General features: G+C 48.2%; 1 protein-coding gene across 2 annotated transcripts in view; it reads right to left on the reverse strand.

Annotated features, from left to right (window-relative positions):
* Positions 1–1,584: 1,584 nt before the first annotated feature.
* Glt1d1 (glycosyltransferase 1 domain containing 1) overlaps positions 1,585–18,256 on the reverse strand; it is a 65,788-nt gene continuing 49,116 nt past the window's right edge. For both annotated transcript variants that reach the window (XM_075978072.1, XM_075978082.1), the window contains exons 9-12: positions 16,079–16,122; positions 14,790–14,910; positions 11,760–11,858; positions 1,585–2,873 (exon numbers count right to left, since the gene is read on the reverse strand). In XM_075978072.1, coding sequence (XP_075834187.1) covers positions 2,712–2,873; positions 11,760–11,858; positions 14,790–14,910; positions 16,079–16,122 — 426 coding nt within the window. In that variant the 3' untranslated portion in view covers positions 1,585–2,711. The remainder of the gene's footprint in view (positions 2,874–11,759; positions 11,859–14,789; positions 14,911–16,078; positions 16,123–18,256) is intronic.

The raw sequence follows: 18,256 nt of genomic DNA on the forward strand, positions 1-18,256 counted from the left end.
CATGCATGAACCTATGTAGGTTCATACATATACACATAAATAAAAGTAAACCTAAATAAGTGGATAATGTGTTGCTTGGACCGTAAAGCAGAATTGCAAATGTTGGGAAAGAGGCAGGAAGTGCTTAGGTCGACAAAATGGAGGTGGGAAATACTGCGGTTAAATGAGAACGATAAACATGGGTGCTTGCTTACATTGCGCTACCCAGCTGGTGGTGCTTTCTAGAGCGGCTGTGGAACCTTGTGGAGAAGGTCACTGGGGCACTGCCTTTGAAGGCATTGGTCTGACATAGCTTCCTACCCCAGCTCTCTGATCAACCAAAATTCGAACAAGCTAGGCCAAAGCCTCCCCTGCCACGCAGAGTCGCCACAGCCTCCAGGGTGGAACAAATGCCCTGGCCATTGGGCAGAAAGTTGCTTCTGTTAGGGATTCTGTCATGGTGACTAGAAAGAAAACGGATATGGGAAGTTAATGGCACCCCGGTCCGTGAGGGGCTGACATAAAGGAAGTAATGAGTGAAAGGAAGCAGTAATAAGACTGGCAAGAGCCAGGCCATTCAAGGTGGCTGCTATGCACGCCATTTGCAAACCTCCCGCATGGTCAGAGTGTCTCCCATCCAGAGGCCTCCCTCACACGCTCACTTAAAAGCACAGCTGCCATGTGCCCCTCTGAGGAGGGCCTCCTGTGTGGTGTTGAGGCCATTAGCCTTGAGTGGGGTTCTAGGGCCACTGCCTCTTCTTTCTCTTTCTTTTCCCAGGTGTGAAGGGAGATTTGCTCTGCCAATCATTCCTGTCAAGATGCTTCTTTGTCACAGGCCCAGAGCAATAGGGCCAACCTGGTGTAGATGAGAAACTCCAACCTGAGAGCCTGCATAAACCTCTCTCTATTGGTCACTGCAGTGTCTGTTCCTGAAAGGGAAAGCTATCACATTTTAGTCTAAGTTCATATCAAACTCCTCCAACCAGACACTCGAGTGTCGTATTTGTTTTCCTGGGGACTACAAGAGGCACTCCTGGGATGAATAAACAGCGGCTGTTCTTGTATGCCTGATGGTGACACGCTTTATTAATTAAGACCCTTTCCTTCCCTGAAGTGCACATGGCAGATGTAACTCAGTGATGCTGGCATGACGGAGGTCAGGCAGTGATATCGACACTGGGCAAAGGAGAGGCCTGCGTTCCAGAGCATCCCACTTTGTACACAATGACACCTGACGACCTCTGTGCACCTCTCCTGAGGTGGGCGGGAACTCTGGGCTCAGAGGAACTGCCCGCAGGATTCAGGCTTCTTTACTCCCTCCCTCTCCTTGTGCCCAGAGAGGTAGGACCCCAGCTCAAGTCAGGGGCCAAGGAAGTGGGCACATTGCTCAGCTGGCCTCCAGACGCTAGGCACTCAGGGACTATGGAATTGCCGCTGCCTCTGCTGGAGCCTTCATGAAAGTGACTGTGCAGGGTCTGAGGTATGGAAATGGGGAGCCGGATTATACCCTAGAGAATGGGGCTCTGGTCTCATCCCCGAAGCACTGGCTTACAAAGTTTGCTTCCTTCTAGTCCACTTCTCCTAGAATGAGATGTGACTGCTAGCCTTTCTTTCTTTCTTTGTTTCTTTTTCTTTTTTCTTTTTTTCTTTGCCTGTAGAAAAGCAAAAGGCCCAGGATGTGCCTTCAAAGTTGGAACGAGGACAGTCCAGGTGCCGAGTCCTCCCCCTCCCACGCACACACACACCGTGCCCCTCCAGAGTCTGGCACTTTCTTTGCATGTGTGGCTCTTGGCTGCATTGTTCCTCCCTCCTCCTCCTAGCTGCTCGCTTTATCACAGGCGGTCATTCCAAATCCTGTTTAAGGTAGCGCAGCCCAGCTGGAATTCGGCAAGAGGGCACTGGAAACACGGCGTGCTGATGTGGGGAGATCCCATTGAAAGACCCCAGGCTGACCTCCCCACACCCCAGGGACCTCCTGTCACAGTCTGGGGTCCCACCGTTGTCTGGAGTCTTGTGACTTATCAGCACTTGCCCTCAGTTCCCTAGGCAAGAGGGAAGAGGGCCCAGGCTGAATTCAAGGTCCCGGCCTCCATCCTGGGGGCCATCCAATCATCTTCCAGGCTCCCTGTGATGTAATACAGGTGGGCGGGACCTGCGGGCCTCTTTTGGCAAGTGTCCCTCAGCTGCACCCATGAGGAGCAATATGTTCTGATAAAACTCTTTCACGACCTCTCTAGTGCTTATTGGCATGCCAGTCACAACCTGGGCCCCCACATGTCCATCAGGACCCCGAGATGGGCTGCAGATCAAGATCTTATCAAAAATGCTGCCAGTTCCACTCAGTTGACAGTCCTGGCTTTTCCGTTTCTTCTTTGTGAACTGGCAATGACAGGCAAAGGTCACTCTGAAGGCAGGCAACAGGTTGTAAAAGCAGTTCTTGGAAGACTCGCCCAGAGGCCCCTGAGATACACCTCCATCACCTGCACTGAGCTATAAGCACATCTGGGACTGAACCCTAAGTGCTCTTAGGAGTGAGCTACAAGCCCATCTGGGATGGAGCTGTAAACACTTTTGAAACTGTGTCCGCCACACATGAGAGTTGGGGGTGGAGATGTTCCTGGAAACTCAGGGATTTCAGCAGTCCAGGACTGGGTCCCATCTTTCAGCATCTACCCAGAGCTGAGTACCCAATGGTTATTGGGACAGACGTGGGAAGCACAGACTTCAACCGTTTAATCCTCCAAGCTGGCCTCCAGCTTCCCGATGAGGCGCTGGTAAGTGTCTCTCTCCACTTGCCAGGAGTGGTATGTCCTCACGTACTCCCTTCCATTGGTCACGATTTCCTTCTCCAGCACGGGATCACTGACCAGTCTCTTTGCCAACTGAATGAACTCCTGGAAGACAGGAAGTGGATGAGAAACACGCCTGAGTGATGAGCAGAAGGGAACCTGAGGTGCTGTCTGAAAGCTGTACCTGCAACAGTTCCCGGTCATTCTCCCATCCCATCCCCCATCACTACCACCCCCGCTCCCCATCTGCCTCACAGTCTAAAGAAACAGTGCTTTCAGTGGGGTATCAGAATAGCGCAAGCACTGAGATTAAAATACACTGTATATGTCAGGCTGGCGAGATGGCTCAGTAGGTAAAGGTACCTGCCACCAAGAGTAACGACCTGAGTTCAATCTCCAGGACCCACCTGGTGGAAAGAGAGAACTGACTCCCATACATTGTCATTTGACCTCCATGTGTGCGCTGTGGCATGTTCACACCCACACCCACACACATACAAAAATAAAAATGTTAGTGTCTATATGTGTGTGGACACACAGACAAATATGTGTGTGCGCACACACACACACACGTGCATATGCCATATCTATAACCATATGCTCACACTGTTCTTGTGGTTTTGCAGTGAACATCTATAAGAAGCAGCATACACACACACACACACACACACACACACACACACACACACACACACACATTTGTGCCCATAAACACCTGTAGGAAACACCCAGGGAAAACCCCAGAGCTGTCAGTCATGCCTCTTTCCAGTCTTCCTTAATCCAATAAGAATCATCCCTTGAGCCTATTTCTGCAGTGGGCGGTGCTTACACAGAGACTCATATGGGGTCAAAAATGCTGAGGGTAAGTGGCTCAGCCTTAGATGGGATGTGTTTATCACACCCTTCAGGCTGCTTGGGGAACACAGTACTGGGGGTTAAAACTGTAAGAACTAGAGGAAGGCGTGCAGTGTTGTGCAACACACATTCCGGGTGGTGCCACCCCTGGACAGGTGATCTTGGGTGTTATAAACGCAGACTAGACAGCTATGCGGAGCAAGCCTGTAAGCAGCTTTCATCCCCAGTCTGTTTCAGTTCTCACTTCCAGGTCCCCGCCCTGCTTGAGTCCCCGGCTTCCTCCAATGATGGGCTGTGGCCAGGATTTAGAGGCCACGTGAATCCTTTCTTCCCCAAGCTGCTTTCGGTTTATGGGGTTTTATCACAGTACTAAAAGCTAATGCAAGAAAGAGAGAGACTGTCCCCACTGGTAAGAGAGTGGCCACTTGTAAGGAACCCAGCCTCATGAGAAGAGTCACTAAGATACAAAGAGGAAGGGCAGGAGGGAGGAGGGGAAGAAAAGGGACTCATCAGGAAGAGAATCAATGGGAGTGAGGGAAGGACAAGAGGGGGCAAGTGGGGAGTATGCTCTAAATGCATTAAATATATATAATTAATATGTGCTAATGAAAGAACTTTTTTTAAAACCCCATCTCCTTTCTCTGCAGTGATAGGAGCTGTGATTTCTTTGCTCTTCTTGCAGTCACAGCCGGAGACCATTGACTCACAATGAGCACAGAGAGCCTCATACTTGGGCACCCCTGGCGCAGAAGGATGCCCTGGGATTCAGGGTGAAATCTGTGTTTGAGTTCCGCATTGCGTCACTCAGTGTCCGCCTCCCAACATGCTAGTTCCCACCTCTGAGTTCACCCCATCACCTGTGAAGGAGCAAAGGCCACCGTCCCCGCAGGCTGAGTGCCGAGCATGGGAAGAGCCTGGGTTTTTGTTTTCTCGCCTCGGCTCCTGTAGCTTCCCGTCGGACCATGTGTGTATTATTAACCGATGCATTGAGAGGCTCCTACTGACCAAGCCTTCATTTCAAAGCCTTTCATAATTAGGACATTAAGATGAATCCTGATATCAAAGCTTGTTTAGGGAGAAGAGGGGAGTACACATTATTTATTATGCTTGCCTGGAATTCTCAGGAGGGTTGAGGCAGGAACCTGGCTTAAGTTCCCAAACTCTCCTTCCTGAAGTCGACACGGAGGCTTGTACATGGCCCTCAACTGTCAGCCATAGTGACAGCAGTTACTAGAGAATGTCACGCTGACAGGGCTGGAGCAATGGCTCAGTCAGGAAAGTTCTTGCTTTGTAAACATGAGAACCTGAGCTCCACCCCCAGCATCCATAGCAAAGGACTTCCATGTGGTGGCACACACTTGTAGTCTCAGTGCTAGGGAGGCAGAGACGGGTGGATCTCTGGGGCTCAAGGGTCAGCCAGCCTAGCCTACTTGTGAATTCTAAGCCTGGCATAACAAAAAAACAAGCAACCGGGTGCAGCAGTGGGGTGCAGTGTCTGGGGAAGAGCAGGAAAGGTTATCCTCTGGCTTCCACACGTACCCCAGCACCACATGCATACTTGTGCCTACAACACACACACACATACACACAGACTGTCATGCAAAAAGTCAAACACTCTTAATTACTATTATTCTCTTACTCCCTCAGCTCAGGTAAACTCCAACCAGAAGACAGTGCCTGAGAGACTTTACTTACTGTCAAGTAGGAACGTCCACATATTCTCAAAATTATTGTTAATTAAATGTTGAATGCCTTTTATAGCTGGCAATATAAATAGCAACATTTATGTGGGTGGGATTTTATTTTTATGTACTATGTACACATTTTCTAGTAAATTGGTGCTCTTTTCACCATAAAAACATAACATATTTATTTTCACCGCGTGGCAGAACAGCATTCTTATTAAAATAATTTGAGGGGCTTAGCACTCGGGAATATTACTTTACGACACTGGCCATATCTGTGATTTATCTGATGTGGAGGATTGGGCTAAAGTGGGGACTTTTGCTTACTATCGCTACAAAATTCAGGGCAATTTTAGAGCAAAATCCTGAATGATGGGGCATAGGCTCTGATAAAACACCCATTTACTTACTTATTTATTTATGTATTTACTCACTCAGCAATGACGTCTGGGAAAAGAGGGCTTGAAGCAAGAAAGATCAGGAGCTAGAAATCAGATGGACCTTACAAGTGCCTTAATGAGAACATGAAAAGAGATGGAAAGAAAGAAGAGAAATAGCCAGATCAAGAAGAATGAAAGGAAGGAAGGAAGGAAGGAAGGAAGGAAGGAAGGAAGGAAGGGAAAGAAAAGAAAAGAAAACCTTAGTCTTACAGTAACCATCTACTGAGCCAGGATATTGTCCCTGTGCACAGATGAGCTACCTGCCACTCATTCATTGGATCTTGGTCAAGGACTGTCTGCAAAGTCAGCTGCCACCAGCCCTCCAGCCCTCATGCAAGGGTCTTTACATTGTAGCTTCTGTCGCTCCTCCCTGTTAGAGTCGAGCCCCTATTTCCCCTCCCCATAACTGCAGTGGACAAGCCTGGGCTCTTGCTTTCAACAGCATGGTGTGTCAGAAATGATGCTGTTTTTGACTTGCAGGCAAAGCTTTGAAGAAAGAAACCTTAGTAGATTTTAGAAGTAAAATCTAGCTTTAGTTTCTGCTCTACTCCTTCAATTCTCCTTGGAAAATGATGCAGAAAGATGCTTGGGGCAGCCTCACTGAGGATGAGACACCAAGGACAGAATCAAGGCCATGCAAAAGGAACACCATCTTGTAAGTAAGTGCTGGGTGGTTACCCAGCCCCTGCACAACTATAGCACAAGTTGACTCACGGGCCTGGCAGCTAGCCCCAACTGGACTAGCAGAAGTGTCTCCATGGGACCCAGCTGCTTAATCAGCCATGAACACCGCAGCCTGCAGCCTAGTCCTTACTTTTTCCTTCCTCTCAGATGAAATGACCACCTTTTAGTGTAATGCAGTCCAGGGAGACGACTTAGACCCAGCACCCATGGATGGCCCTATCTGTCCACACTGACTATGGGGCTGTGGCAAGCCACAGCCCAACTCATTTCCTTGACTCAAGGAGAGAATAATCCCAAGAGTCACTCCCAACCAGCAGGAGCCATGGCAAAGGTCAGGAGCGAGAATGCCTTTGACTGGTCCACACTCCATGGCCTCCTGTAAGTCCAGGCTACGTGTGTGATATCTGAAACCTACCTGGAGCCACCACACCAAACAGACCAAAGAACTATAAAGCAAGAGCCACAGAAAAACATCTGTGGAGTACACACACTAAACCGGGGCAAAGTCATTCAGCCTGGAGCAGTTACAGGTCCCACACAGCTGTGTCACCCCAGAGCACACCCAAGTGCAGACTTAAGCAGGTCAAGTGACTTTTGAGAGAGGTGCTCTCTCTTGGACCTATATTGCACTCTTGAAAGCCACTAGCAGAGATCAGGAAAAGGCAGAGCAGCTGCACGCACTGAGACAATTCAAATAAAAACCATATTCAAAAACCCAGTGCTTCAGAGAGCTCAGAAGTGAGCGGCATTATGGATGCTTGTAAGTCAGTCTTGGGAAAACCATATGCCACCTATCCCCAGTGAGTAGCCAGTAGTGATTTAAGTCACTCAGAAACACAAAGGACACAGCCAACTAAATACAACGAAGGTGTAGACCGGAGCTGCCTCGAGGGTTGCAGGTGTGCAGATCCTGGCTCAGACAACTGCAGAAAGTTGTTTGTTTTTATGTGATACAAACAAGCACTGTTTCTCTTCAGATAAGTAACTACTTAAAGTTTACTTTCTTTCCACCTCACACTCTGTTCCTGACAGAGACTGTATCCTTTCTTTCTTTAAAAAAAAAAAAACAACCCACTTTTAATTCTTTGAAAGCTTCATATACAAAGTATCTCAATACTATCTAGTCTCTAACCCTCAGCTCTCTCGTTGTCCCCCCAACACATCTTTCCAGCTTCCGGCTCCCTTTAAAAAAGAACTAACTCACGGAAATTAGTAGCACATGATTTCCGGTCATCCACTGAGCTATGAGCAACCTCCCAGTAGCCGCAAACTCCCAAGAATGACTCTCCCTCTTCCACAGCCACAAACTGCCTATAGATTCTGAGTTAGGGCTGCAGCTCCGGGAACCCCCTACTCCGTTTGTCCTGGAGTTTTGATTGGCTTGATCCTGTGCAGATCTTATGTAGGTATGGCAGCTTGAACACGGAATGTCTTCTGCATCATCTTAGGCATTTGAGCACTTGGTCCCCGGTTGGTGATGCTATTTGGGGAGGTTTAACTGATGCAGCCTAGCTGGAGAAAGTAGATTACTGGGGGGCAGGCTTGGAGACAAAAAAAAAAAAGGACTCCACAACCACTAATTTGCTCTCTGCTTCTTGATTACAGCCAAGGCTGCGAGCTCTCAATTTCCTGCACCTGCCCTGTGCACCATGCTGTCCACACCATTGTGGATTCTAGCCCTTGAGAGCTGTGAGTCAAACATGAAATAAAACAACCTCTTTCTTCTCTAAGCTGCCTTGGCAATGATGTTTTATCATAGCAACAGAAAACTAAGACACACATCCTGGTGAGACCATGGGTGGAACAACCCTGTCCTGCCCAGCAGGCAGCATTCCACAGCCCTCCTCCTTAGCCAATGGCCCTGCCCTCCAGGAGCCTGGGGCTGATGAGAAGCAGCTGGCTTCTTTACAGATGAATAAAAGAAGTTCAAACTGCAGATCTGGGGTGCTATGGTGGGAACCTAGCCGCTACCTGGACCAAGGAGAGCTCTTCTGCAAAGGAGCTAGCATAGGAAGGAAGGAAGGAAGGAAGGAAGGAAGGAAGGAAGGAAGGAAGGAAGGAAGGAAGGAAGGAAGGAAGGAAGGAAGGGGAAAAGAAAAGAAGTCACGTTGACCACTAAGGACAGGAGATGGAATATAACAAGCCCTTTATAAGCATTAGCCACTGCCCCCACTAATATCCCAAAGTTGATTTCTCTACAGTTGTCTGAAGAGCAAATAGAAAACCTGCTAGGGAATAAGCGTGAGCCTCTTTTTGAAGAACGCAACCCTGGCAGAATATGAATTCACTGCTTCTATTAAATGTCGTATGGATCTTAATTTTGAAGCTATAAAACTAAGCTATAAAAACACCCAGGAAAGTCACTGGACTCGTTTCTTCTTACATGGAGAAATAACCAGATTGTTGAGGTAATGAGAAATCAATGCTGAGCGGGTTTGGAGAGCTTCGTTTAATTGAAATTTTCCAGAGGTGAAGTATACAAAAACAGAGATTATTCTGTGCCTACAACCGTGAAATATGCTTAGTCATCAGCCTTTCAGATGAAAAAGATAGCTATAGAGATATAGATGGATATTAGATAGATAGATAGATAGATATTAGATATAGATATATAGGCATGCATAAACATATATAGATTTACGCATACATATATAAATATGCATACACATTAGATATATATAGAGATATTAGATATTACATAGACATAGATAGTTGAAGATACAGACATAGACAGAGAGAGATAAATAGATACAAATGACCCAGTAGGCTCTCCTTGTAAGGTTCCCAAAGCAAACATCCTGTGCTGCTTCAGTTTCTGTCACCTGGATCCAAACTAGGGTCACCTGGGAAGAGGGAACCTTAACCGAGGAATTCTCGCCATCAGATTGGCCATCAGATTTTCTTGATTGTTGATTGATGTGGAAGGGTGCAGCCCACTGTGGGTGGTGCCACCCCTGGGCAAGGTGATACTGGGTTGTATAGGAAAGCAGACTGCAGGCCAGGTGTTGATGGTGCACACCTTTAATCCCAGCGCTTGGGAGGCAGAGGTAAGGGTATCTCTGAGTTCGAAGCCAGCCTGGTCTACAGAGTGAGTTCCAGGACAGCCAAGGATACACAGAGAAACCCTGTCTCGGAAAAGAAGAAGAAAGGAAGGAAGAAAGGAAGGAAGGAAGGAGGGAAGGAATGAAGGAAGGGAGGGAGGGAGGGAGGGAGGGAGGAAAGCAGACTGAGCAAACCATGGGGACAAATCAGTAAGCAGTGCCCCTCTATGGTTCCTGTTTTGACTCCTCCGTGGGTTACTGCTCTGAATTCCATCGATGACGGACTGTTACTGGGATGTGTAAGCCACATAAAACCTTTTCCTCCCCAGGTTGATTTTGGCCGTGGCGTTTACCACGGCAATCAAAAACAAACTAATACAATCCTTTCCTTCCAGATTCCTCTCTATGCTCCCACAGGTAGCTGTCACAGGGATAAGGATGTGCGTTAGGGGGAGTACAGGAACAAGGGCTTAGGGGCAGGTCCTGTCTCAGGTGCTAGAGAACCACATAATGCAGAGGCCCAAATCCCACAAGTGGGCATTCAATCATCTCCATTTCTTGATGGCAGAAATCACCCTGGAAGGCTGGGCACTCTAAAGGGGTGGAGAAGAAGGGTGGAGACAGAAATGCAGACACAAAACCAGTGACTGAGCACCCTGTTCCACACAGCTGTCACCAAGGATGAACTTCTAATCCTCCCAAATGCTGAATTTGTAGACACACACCACCATGTCCGGTTTCATGCATTGCTGGCACCTAAATCCACAGCTTCATGCGTGCTAGGCTGACAACCTACTAACTGAACCGCATCCCAGCATCTAAAATGATCCTCTTTCTAGAGGTCAATACAGCCACACACCCAGCTATGCTGCATGGTCCATGGGGTTGCCCTTGCCCTCCTTCTCCCTCAAGTTTCCATGGTGCCTGGCCAAATTCAATTTTTCTGTTCCACAAACCAAGGCCCCTTTCTTCTGCCGCCTGTCCACTGGAGCTGCTCTGAGCTCCCAGACCCTGTCCAAGGTTCCTGGCCATGTACCCCACCCCCTTACACAGGCCCTACCTTCCCAATCTCTTTGAACTCTTCAGCCCTTTATCTCCAGCCCTACATGGAGAGATCAAGTTTCTTTATGTTCCCAATTAAGGAATAACAGCTAACGCAGAATGAGTAACTATATTTAGCCTGGATTCAAAGAGCATTTATGCTTACGCATTATTTATGTCCTGTGCATTTCATATACATATTTTAACGCCCAGAGCTGGTGGTCTGACAGAACAGTTCTTCTTAATAAATGAAATGCTGATTCTCATACATATTTGAATGCATATTTGAAATTACATTTGCCCTCCCTACAGCCGACCAGCGAGTGGCTAAAGTCTGAGTTCCACGGTGGTTGAGATGAATACAATACCAGCCTGAAGTTCCTTAAAATTTGCATTATTTGTTTTTCAAGCATCCTATCCCACCACGCACCCGGTAATGTCTGGTGGAGATGACGAGGGCAACAAAGTACGGGCAACATCCGTGTCTGGCACACCGTTTCAGAGTGTGAAGAATCGCAGCTCTCCCCGCCTAGAACCGGGAAGGCATGCTGCTAAAGCCAACATGAAGACGCTGAGTTGAAACACATCTGCAAGTAAGTTCTGCAGTGGGGGTGTGGGGGTGGGGCTGTGTCTGTGGCTCGTGGGAGCTTGTGCTGACCTGAGAGGACCTGAACACGAGAGAGGCAGGGAGCTGTGCCTCCAGACCCCGATGCACACAGCGTCATAAGGCACCAGGAAGCCAGAGTTCCTTCTCTTATGCTCCACCCTGCCACAGACAACTGCTTAAAAGAACACCTGTGCATCTGGATTTTTTTGTTTGTCTGTTTGCTTGTTTATGTGAGGTTAGCCATGTTTTGCTTTATTAGGCAAGGTGTCATATAGCTCAGGCTGGTCTTGAACTAGTGCTGTAGTAGGGGTTGACCTTGAACTTCTGATCCTCCTTCTGATCCCCCTTCTGATCCTCCTTCTGAATGCTCTATGACAGGTGTGCACTGCCAAGCCTGGCTTATGCATGCCAAGCAAGTCACTCAGCCACTGAGCTACAACAGTCAGGTCAGAGGTACCTGGATTTCTAAATGCTGCATGTCCCTCCAGGGTGAGAACAGAAACCACAGAGCTTGCCGGGCACTCGATGCACAGCAGGAGCTGAGAGGCTTATGAGGAACCCAGATTTATGGCTATCCTTCATACAGACAGACAGAAATGGCACCAATGAGGCCAGTGTGGAGAAAGGACTCTCGTTACCTGAGGGGTTGTGAACAGCAGTCCTGTGACTCCGTGCTCTACCACAGCCGAGTTCCCAGGAATGTTCCTAGCCAGCACGGGAACTTCCAAATCCATCGCCTGGGAAGGTGGGAGGACAGAAGACGGGGGTTGTCACTGAAGAGTCAGACAAGGGGACTGGAAGATGGCTAAGGTGGTAAAGTGTTTGCCCTGCGAGCATTAAGGACCCCAGTTCGATCCCCGAGGAGTCGTGTTAAACTCATAACCAGGCATGGTGGTGCATGTCTATAATCTCCATCCCGGGTGTGGAGCTGGGGGCCTGCAAGACAAGGGGATCCCTGGAGCTTACTAGCTACCTGGTCTAGCCTCATTGTTAGACTCCAGGTTATGAAAGACTCTAGCTCAGAAAAACTAAGGTGGATGCGACTGGAGAGATGGTTCAGGGGTTACATGTGCTTGCTGCTTTTGCAGAAGATTGGAGTTCAGGTCTCAGCACCCAAGCTGAACTCTAGATCTGGGGATACAACCTCCTCTTCAGGTCACCATGGCCACTCCTACACATATACACATATCCCCACATAAACACACATGAGTATACATATTGGAAAGTAAAAATAAATCTTTTTTTTTAAAAAAATGGCAAATTCTAAGCACAGACAAGCTCCGAGAATATGAACACACTGAGAAGCTGGTCCCAGTAGCACTGCAGCTGGCAAGGCCCTGCGCTAGACGTGTTTGGAAATGGGCATCCTCCTCCCATCCAGAGCAAATCCGCAGAGTGAGCATGGAAAGACAGAGGAGGGGGTGAGCTTGGCGCTCGGGATAGACACACAAATGTCAGAACACAAGACCCCACAGCCTCCCTTCAGAAACAGGCTCACCTAAGCCAACTCAACCTCCTCTTATGGGGTGGACAGAATCCCCTGTATGATTCTCTAAAACCCCTGCAGCCAGCCCCCCACCCTTATCAGAGCTATCTGGGGTTTATAGAAACAGTCTTTATGTTTCATGGCTGAGAAGTCACGAGAAACACCCAGACTCTGAGGACACACAGCTCACCTGCGTGTGTCTGGGGGGGTTGGGAGGGAGCTTGCTCGTCAATTCTGGGTCACACCTGAGGTTAAATATAGCCCTCTCTGTATGTTCTCAAAGAGGGGTTTGCTTTGCTTGGATTCTGGTGACATGCATGACCGTCCTGAGGGATCACTGGTAGTGTAGGGAAATGACTTGATCTGAAGACATAGGTCACACAGACGCACAGAACCGAGCAGAGGGTGTTTCTGGTGGGTGTTGGACAGCGGCTGGTGATATGGTTCTTCTACACCAAAGACTATACAGCCCCTTGCAAAAGTCCTCATCTCCTGCAGCATGCACATCCCAAATAAATACCCTCCGCACACCTTTCCAGTTCTGACTCTCTCTCCCTCTCTGCCTCCCACTCTCCATCCCATCCTCCCTCCCTCCTCCTCTTACACACTCTGACACAAAATGGCACAAGCGTCTTGAAACGCTCTTCCAGGGTCCTTCAAGGTTCTCCAATCACCAGAGCCGGCGCTACCCGCTAAGGTCAAGCATTCTCCTCCTTGCTCTTAGCTTTTGAGCATAGCCCTCCTTTCACCCAGGGGGCAAAACCTGACCCAGAAGGTACGGTGTACGTCTGTGTGCAACTGTATCTATGTTGGTGCTCCAAACAGGAACACCGGGGAATGAAGATTATCTTTCACATCCTTTGTGTGTGGAGGGGTACATACGGATATGTAGAAGACAGAGGAAAGCGTGAAGTGGCCTTCCTCAGGAACTATATCCCTCGTTGTTTTGAGACGGCATCTCTCACTGGCCTGGAGCTCACAGATTCTATTAGGTTGACTGTCCAGCGAGCCCGGGGGATCTGCCTGTCTCCGCTCTCCCCTGTCCCTAGCCCTGGGATAACACTTACAAGCAACCATGCTGGCTTTTCCTGTGTGTCCCGGGGATTGAACTTAGTGGGTAGTGCCAGGTTTAGTGATTGGAGGATCTTGAAGGACCCTGGAAGAGCGTTTCAAAACACTTGTGCTGTTTTGGTATCAGAGTGTGTGAGAAAGGAAGAGGGAAGGAAGGAGGGAGAGAGGGACAGAGAGAGCAAATACTTTACTAACTGAACCATCTCCCCATCCCCTTCCTTTTAGGTAATTCTATGTGGGGCTCAAATCCACAATCTGCTTAAATGGGAAATGCCTGGCAGGTTTTTAGCAATAACCAACCATCCAGTCGCTGAGCATCCGGCCGAGATTTGGTTTTTTGAGTTTTCAGTGAGAGGCCTGCTTTTAGCCAAGGGGCATGTGTACTTGCCGGCACAGGAGAGCAGATTCAGAAAGGTCAAAAGGTCACCTCCATGACCAGTTGATGGCACATGCTCTATGATTAACTGCCCTGGCCATCTGAAGTGATTCTGACGAGAAAGACATGCTTATCCCTCCTCCTAAAATCAACTTCATTGAGAGCCCTCTGCCCAAAGGTTATTTTGACTTCTCAAAGGAACGCCGGCCAGCACCATCAACATTTCCAGGACATCAGGATTGCTAACAGCTGCCTTTTCTGTGAGTTAAGCGGAGGCTGAGAGCAATTCCTCTGCAGGAAAAGCTGGTATGCAGCTTAGAAAACCACTCAGCAGACTCCAAGCTTACGGCCTCTTCTTAAGAAATAGCAAGGAGGAAAATGTGTATTTACATACAGAAGAGCAACTGGCACCTGCTCTCCACTGGTTTCAAAGGTAGTTGCTGAGGGGACAGACTGCTGAGGCGGACACTCATCACAGGGCACAGGGCTTCTTGGCCAGACAAAGAGATGACACAAAGCCATGTCACATACTTTCAGAGTAGTGGATGCAAATTCACAACCACCTTGGGTGGCTTACAGCCACTTGCAATTCCAGCGCCAGAGTATCTGGACGCCCCCTTCTGGTCTTCTTCAGCCACTGCACTCACTTGCATATCTTTTTTTTTTTAAAAAAAAGCAGAGAAGAGAAAGAAGAATAATCCAGTACCCCATCCTCAGCATCTGAGCTGCACCTACCTCCAGGATGGCGGCTGACATGCCCTCGGAGACTGAGCTGTTGACCAGCGCGAAGCAGCTCTTCACCAGCGCGTGCAGGTCTTTCTGACACATCTCCCGGATCAGCCGCACCCCTGCAGCCCTGAAAGAACAGAGCAGGGATGGCATGGTTGTTTCAGCCTGGCTCACTGTCCCGCTCAAATTTTATGTGAACAATTGAGACTGGGTCCCTTGTTCCTAACAGGAAAAAAAAATGCAATTTAAAAAGATACATTGATCGGTTATCTCCAAAGAGTCTATAGACATCAGCTGAACACAAGTCAGCTCCTTAAAGTCTTCCAAATCTTTGTTAAGATTTTTTTATTATTATTTTTCGAGACAAGGTTTTTCTGTAGCTTTGGAGTCTGTCCTGGCACTTGTTCTGTAGACCAGGCTGGTCTTGAACTCACAGAGATCCACCTGCCTCTGTCTCCCAAGTGCTGGGATTAAAGACAGGTACTACCACAGCCCGGCTGATGATTGCTTGATTAATTGATTGATTGATTGGTTGATTTGGTTTTTTAAGACAGGGTTTCTCTGTAGCTTTGGGGCCTGTCCTGGAACTAGCTCTTATAGATCAGGCTGGTCTCAAACTCACAGAGATTTACCTGCTTCTGTCTACAAGTGCTGGGATTAAAGGCGTGTGCCACCACCGCCTGGCTGATTTATAAACATCAGTGTTTGCCTGCCATTATGCATGTGAACCATGTGACTGCAGTGCTCACAGAGGCCAGAAGAGGGCATCAGATCCTCTGGAACTGGAATTAGAGGTGATTGTGAGTCACACTATGGATGCTGGGAACTGAACCTGGGTCCTCTACACTAGCAGCCAGTGTTCTGAACCAACTGAGCCTTTATTTATTTATTTATTTATTTATTTATTTATTTATTTATCTACCTATTTATTTATTTTGCCGGTGTCATCAGTATTAAGCGGTCTTCAGGCATGGAGGCACATACCTAGAACCCCACCATGTAAGAAGCTTCTGATTCCAGTCCAGCCTGGGATATGCAGTGAGACAAAATGGTTTGCTCTGGCCCTTCCGCAGATGACTAGGGAGGTCAGGCGTCTTACACTTCGAGGGCATCCATTTATTTGCCTGTACCTTGAGGCCCAAAGCATGACCTTGAGGGATCATAGGGAACATTAAAGGATGCAGTATTGGCAACCCGCTTAGAGCAGAGTCTACCATGGACAAGGTGGGACTCGTGAACCACTCTGCCATTCACCATTCCTAGTGTGCAAGACGCCACCTGCCTGCCACACCTACCTCCTCACCCGGTCTTTCACTTCCCTGGTAAACGCTGGATCCACCTGGAAAAAGAGAGGGACAAGAAACACTTAAAACCTCTGAGCCTTGGGCTGGCACATGGCTCAGCGGATCAAGGCCCTTGCTGCAAAAGCCTGAGGACCTGGATCCAGAAACTCACATGGTTGAAGGAGATAACTGACTCCCCAAAGTTGTCCTCTCACTTCCACACATGCGCCATGGCATGTACGCACACACACACACACACACACACACACACAGAGAGAGAGAGAGAGAGAGAGAGAGGGAGAGGGAGAGAGAGAGAGAGAGAGAGAGAGAGAGAGAGAGAGAGAGAGGGAGAGGGAGAGAGAGAGAGAGAGAGAGAGAGAGAGAGAGAGAGAGAGAGAGAGAGGATTTTTACACCCTGACCCTATAGGTGGTGAAGCACCTAACTAGCATGCATAAAGCCCCGGGTTCAATCAGTCCCCAACACTGAGTAAACCAGGTGTGATGGTGAATACCCGTACTCTTCGTACTCTTCACACTTGGAAAGAGGCAAACGGATCAGGAGTTCATTTTCTGCTACGTGGCAAATTCCAGGCTAGCCTTGGATATTTAAAAGACCCTGCCTAGGGCTGGAGTGAACCTGACCTAAATCCGAGTCTACAGAGTATAAATTGTAACAGGCTCAAAGCCCACCCAGTAGTTCAGAAAGGATAAATATAGGAAAAAAAAAACAGAGGAACAGTCCAAATCTAGCAGTTACACAATGAGGACAAGAACAGGAAGGAGAGCCGGGTGGTGGTGGTGCACGCCTTTAATCCCAGCACTCAGGAGGCAGAGGCAGGCAGATCTCTGTGAGTTCGAGGCCAGCCTGGTCTACAAGAGCTAGTTCCAGGACAGGCACCAAAGCTACAGAGAAACCCTGTCTCGAAAAACCAAAAAAAGAAGAAGAAGAAGAAGAAGAAGAAGAAGAAGAAGAAGAAGAAGAAGAAGAAGAAGAAGAAGAAGAAGAAGAAGAAGAAGAAGAAGCAGCAGCAGAAGCAGGGAGCCTCTGGATTGTGTGTGCCACCTTCTGTGAGGGTTGAGTCCAGGGACACCTCAGGACGTTAAAAGACAGTGGAGCATTCCTACAGACAGGACAATTTAAGTGCCCCATCCTTCAGAGGAAGGCTTGCTTTCTTAAATGATGCCGATGGAATCTGTCATAAAAGCAATCAAGAGGATGCAGGGGAAAACCTCAGTAAGCCTGTGACAAAGTAGTTCATGGAATCAAAGTTTGTTTTTACCGAGGAGCCTTCTCAGAAATGCAGCTTGCAAATCAAGGACGCGCCCCCTCCACCAACGAATAACGAAAATGTGTTTACCCACACGAGTGTAATTCCAGACACAAAGAGAAAGGACTAAATTAGGTAACAACAGAAGTGAATCCAGAAAGCAGGAGCTAGCGCAGGCGCTTCGGTGCACACCTGTGTTGCAGCCCTCAGGTGTGGAGGCGGGAGGACAGAAGTTCAAGGTCAGACTGGCTCCGGAGTTCAAGGTCAGTTTGCTTCAGGAGGCTGTAGAGTAGGACCTAGGACAGTCATCCAGCTTGTTGACGCTCGCCACAAACCCCACACACTGAGACATCTGACAAACTACATCAGGCAGACTGGCCCCTCAGTGTCTCCCGCCTGACTGCTAAAACGCTTTTGCAACAATAGAAAAAGCTCTCTCCAGCACAAAATTCTGGAGTCAGCAAGATGAACCTGGCTCAGTGGGTCAAGACGCTTGCCATCAAACCAGACCTGAGTTGGATCTCCAGGACCCATGTGCCCCGTGGCTCATGTACCTCCTCCAAAATAAATATGTAAGTAAGTGTATTTAAAAAAAAATAGAGCCCAGGAATGATGACACTCGCCTTTAATTCCAGTACTTGAGAGGCAAAGACAGGTGGGGGTCTCTCGTGAGAGCGAGGCAAACCTGGTCTACATAGTAAGTCATCTAGAGCTACAGAATGAGAGCCAGACTCAGAAAAAAAAAAAAAGAAAGAAAGAGGAAAAATAAAAAAGACTTATTTTAGGTGGCGAGATGGCTCAATCTCAATGACATCTGCATGCAACACATAAATAAAAATAAAAAGACATTTTTAACTTTTTTTTTTTTAAATCCTAGACATTGTTTCAAAGACACAGCAAGGGTGTGAACCCAGCTCAGGAA

The sequence above is a fragment of the Microtus pennsylvanicus genome, chromosome 1 (genome assembly GCF_037038515.1).
Source record: "Microtus pennsylvanicus isolate mMicPen1 chromosome 1, mMicPen1.hap1, whole genome shotgun sequence".
Taxonomy (NCBI): Eukaryota; Metazoa; Chordata; class Mammalia; order Rodentia; family Cricetidae; genus Microtus; species Microtus pennsylvanicus.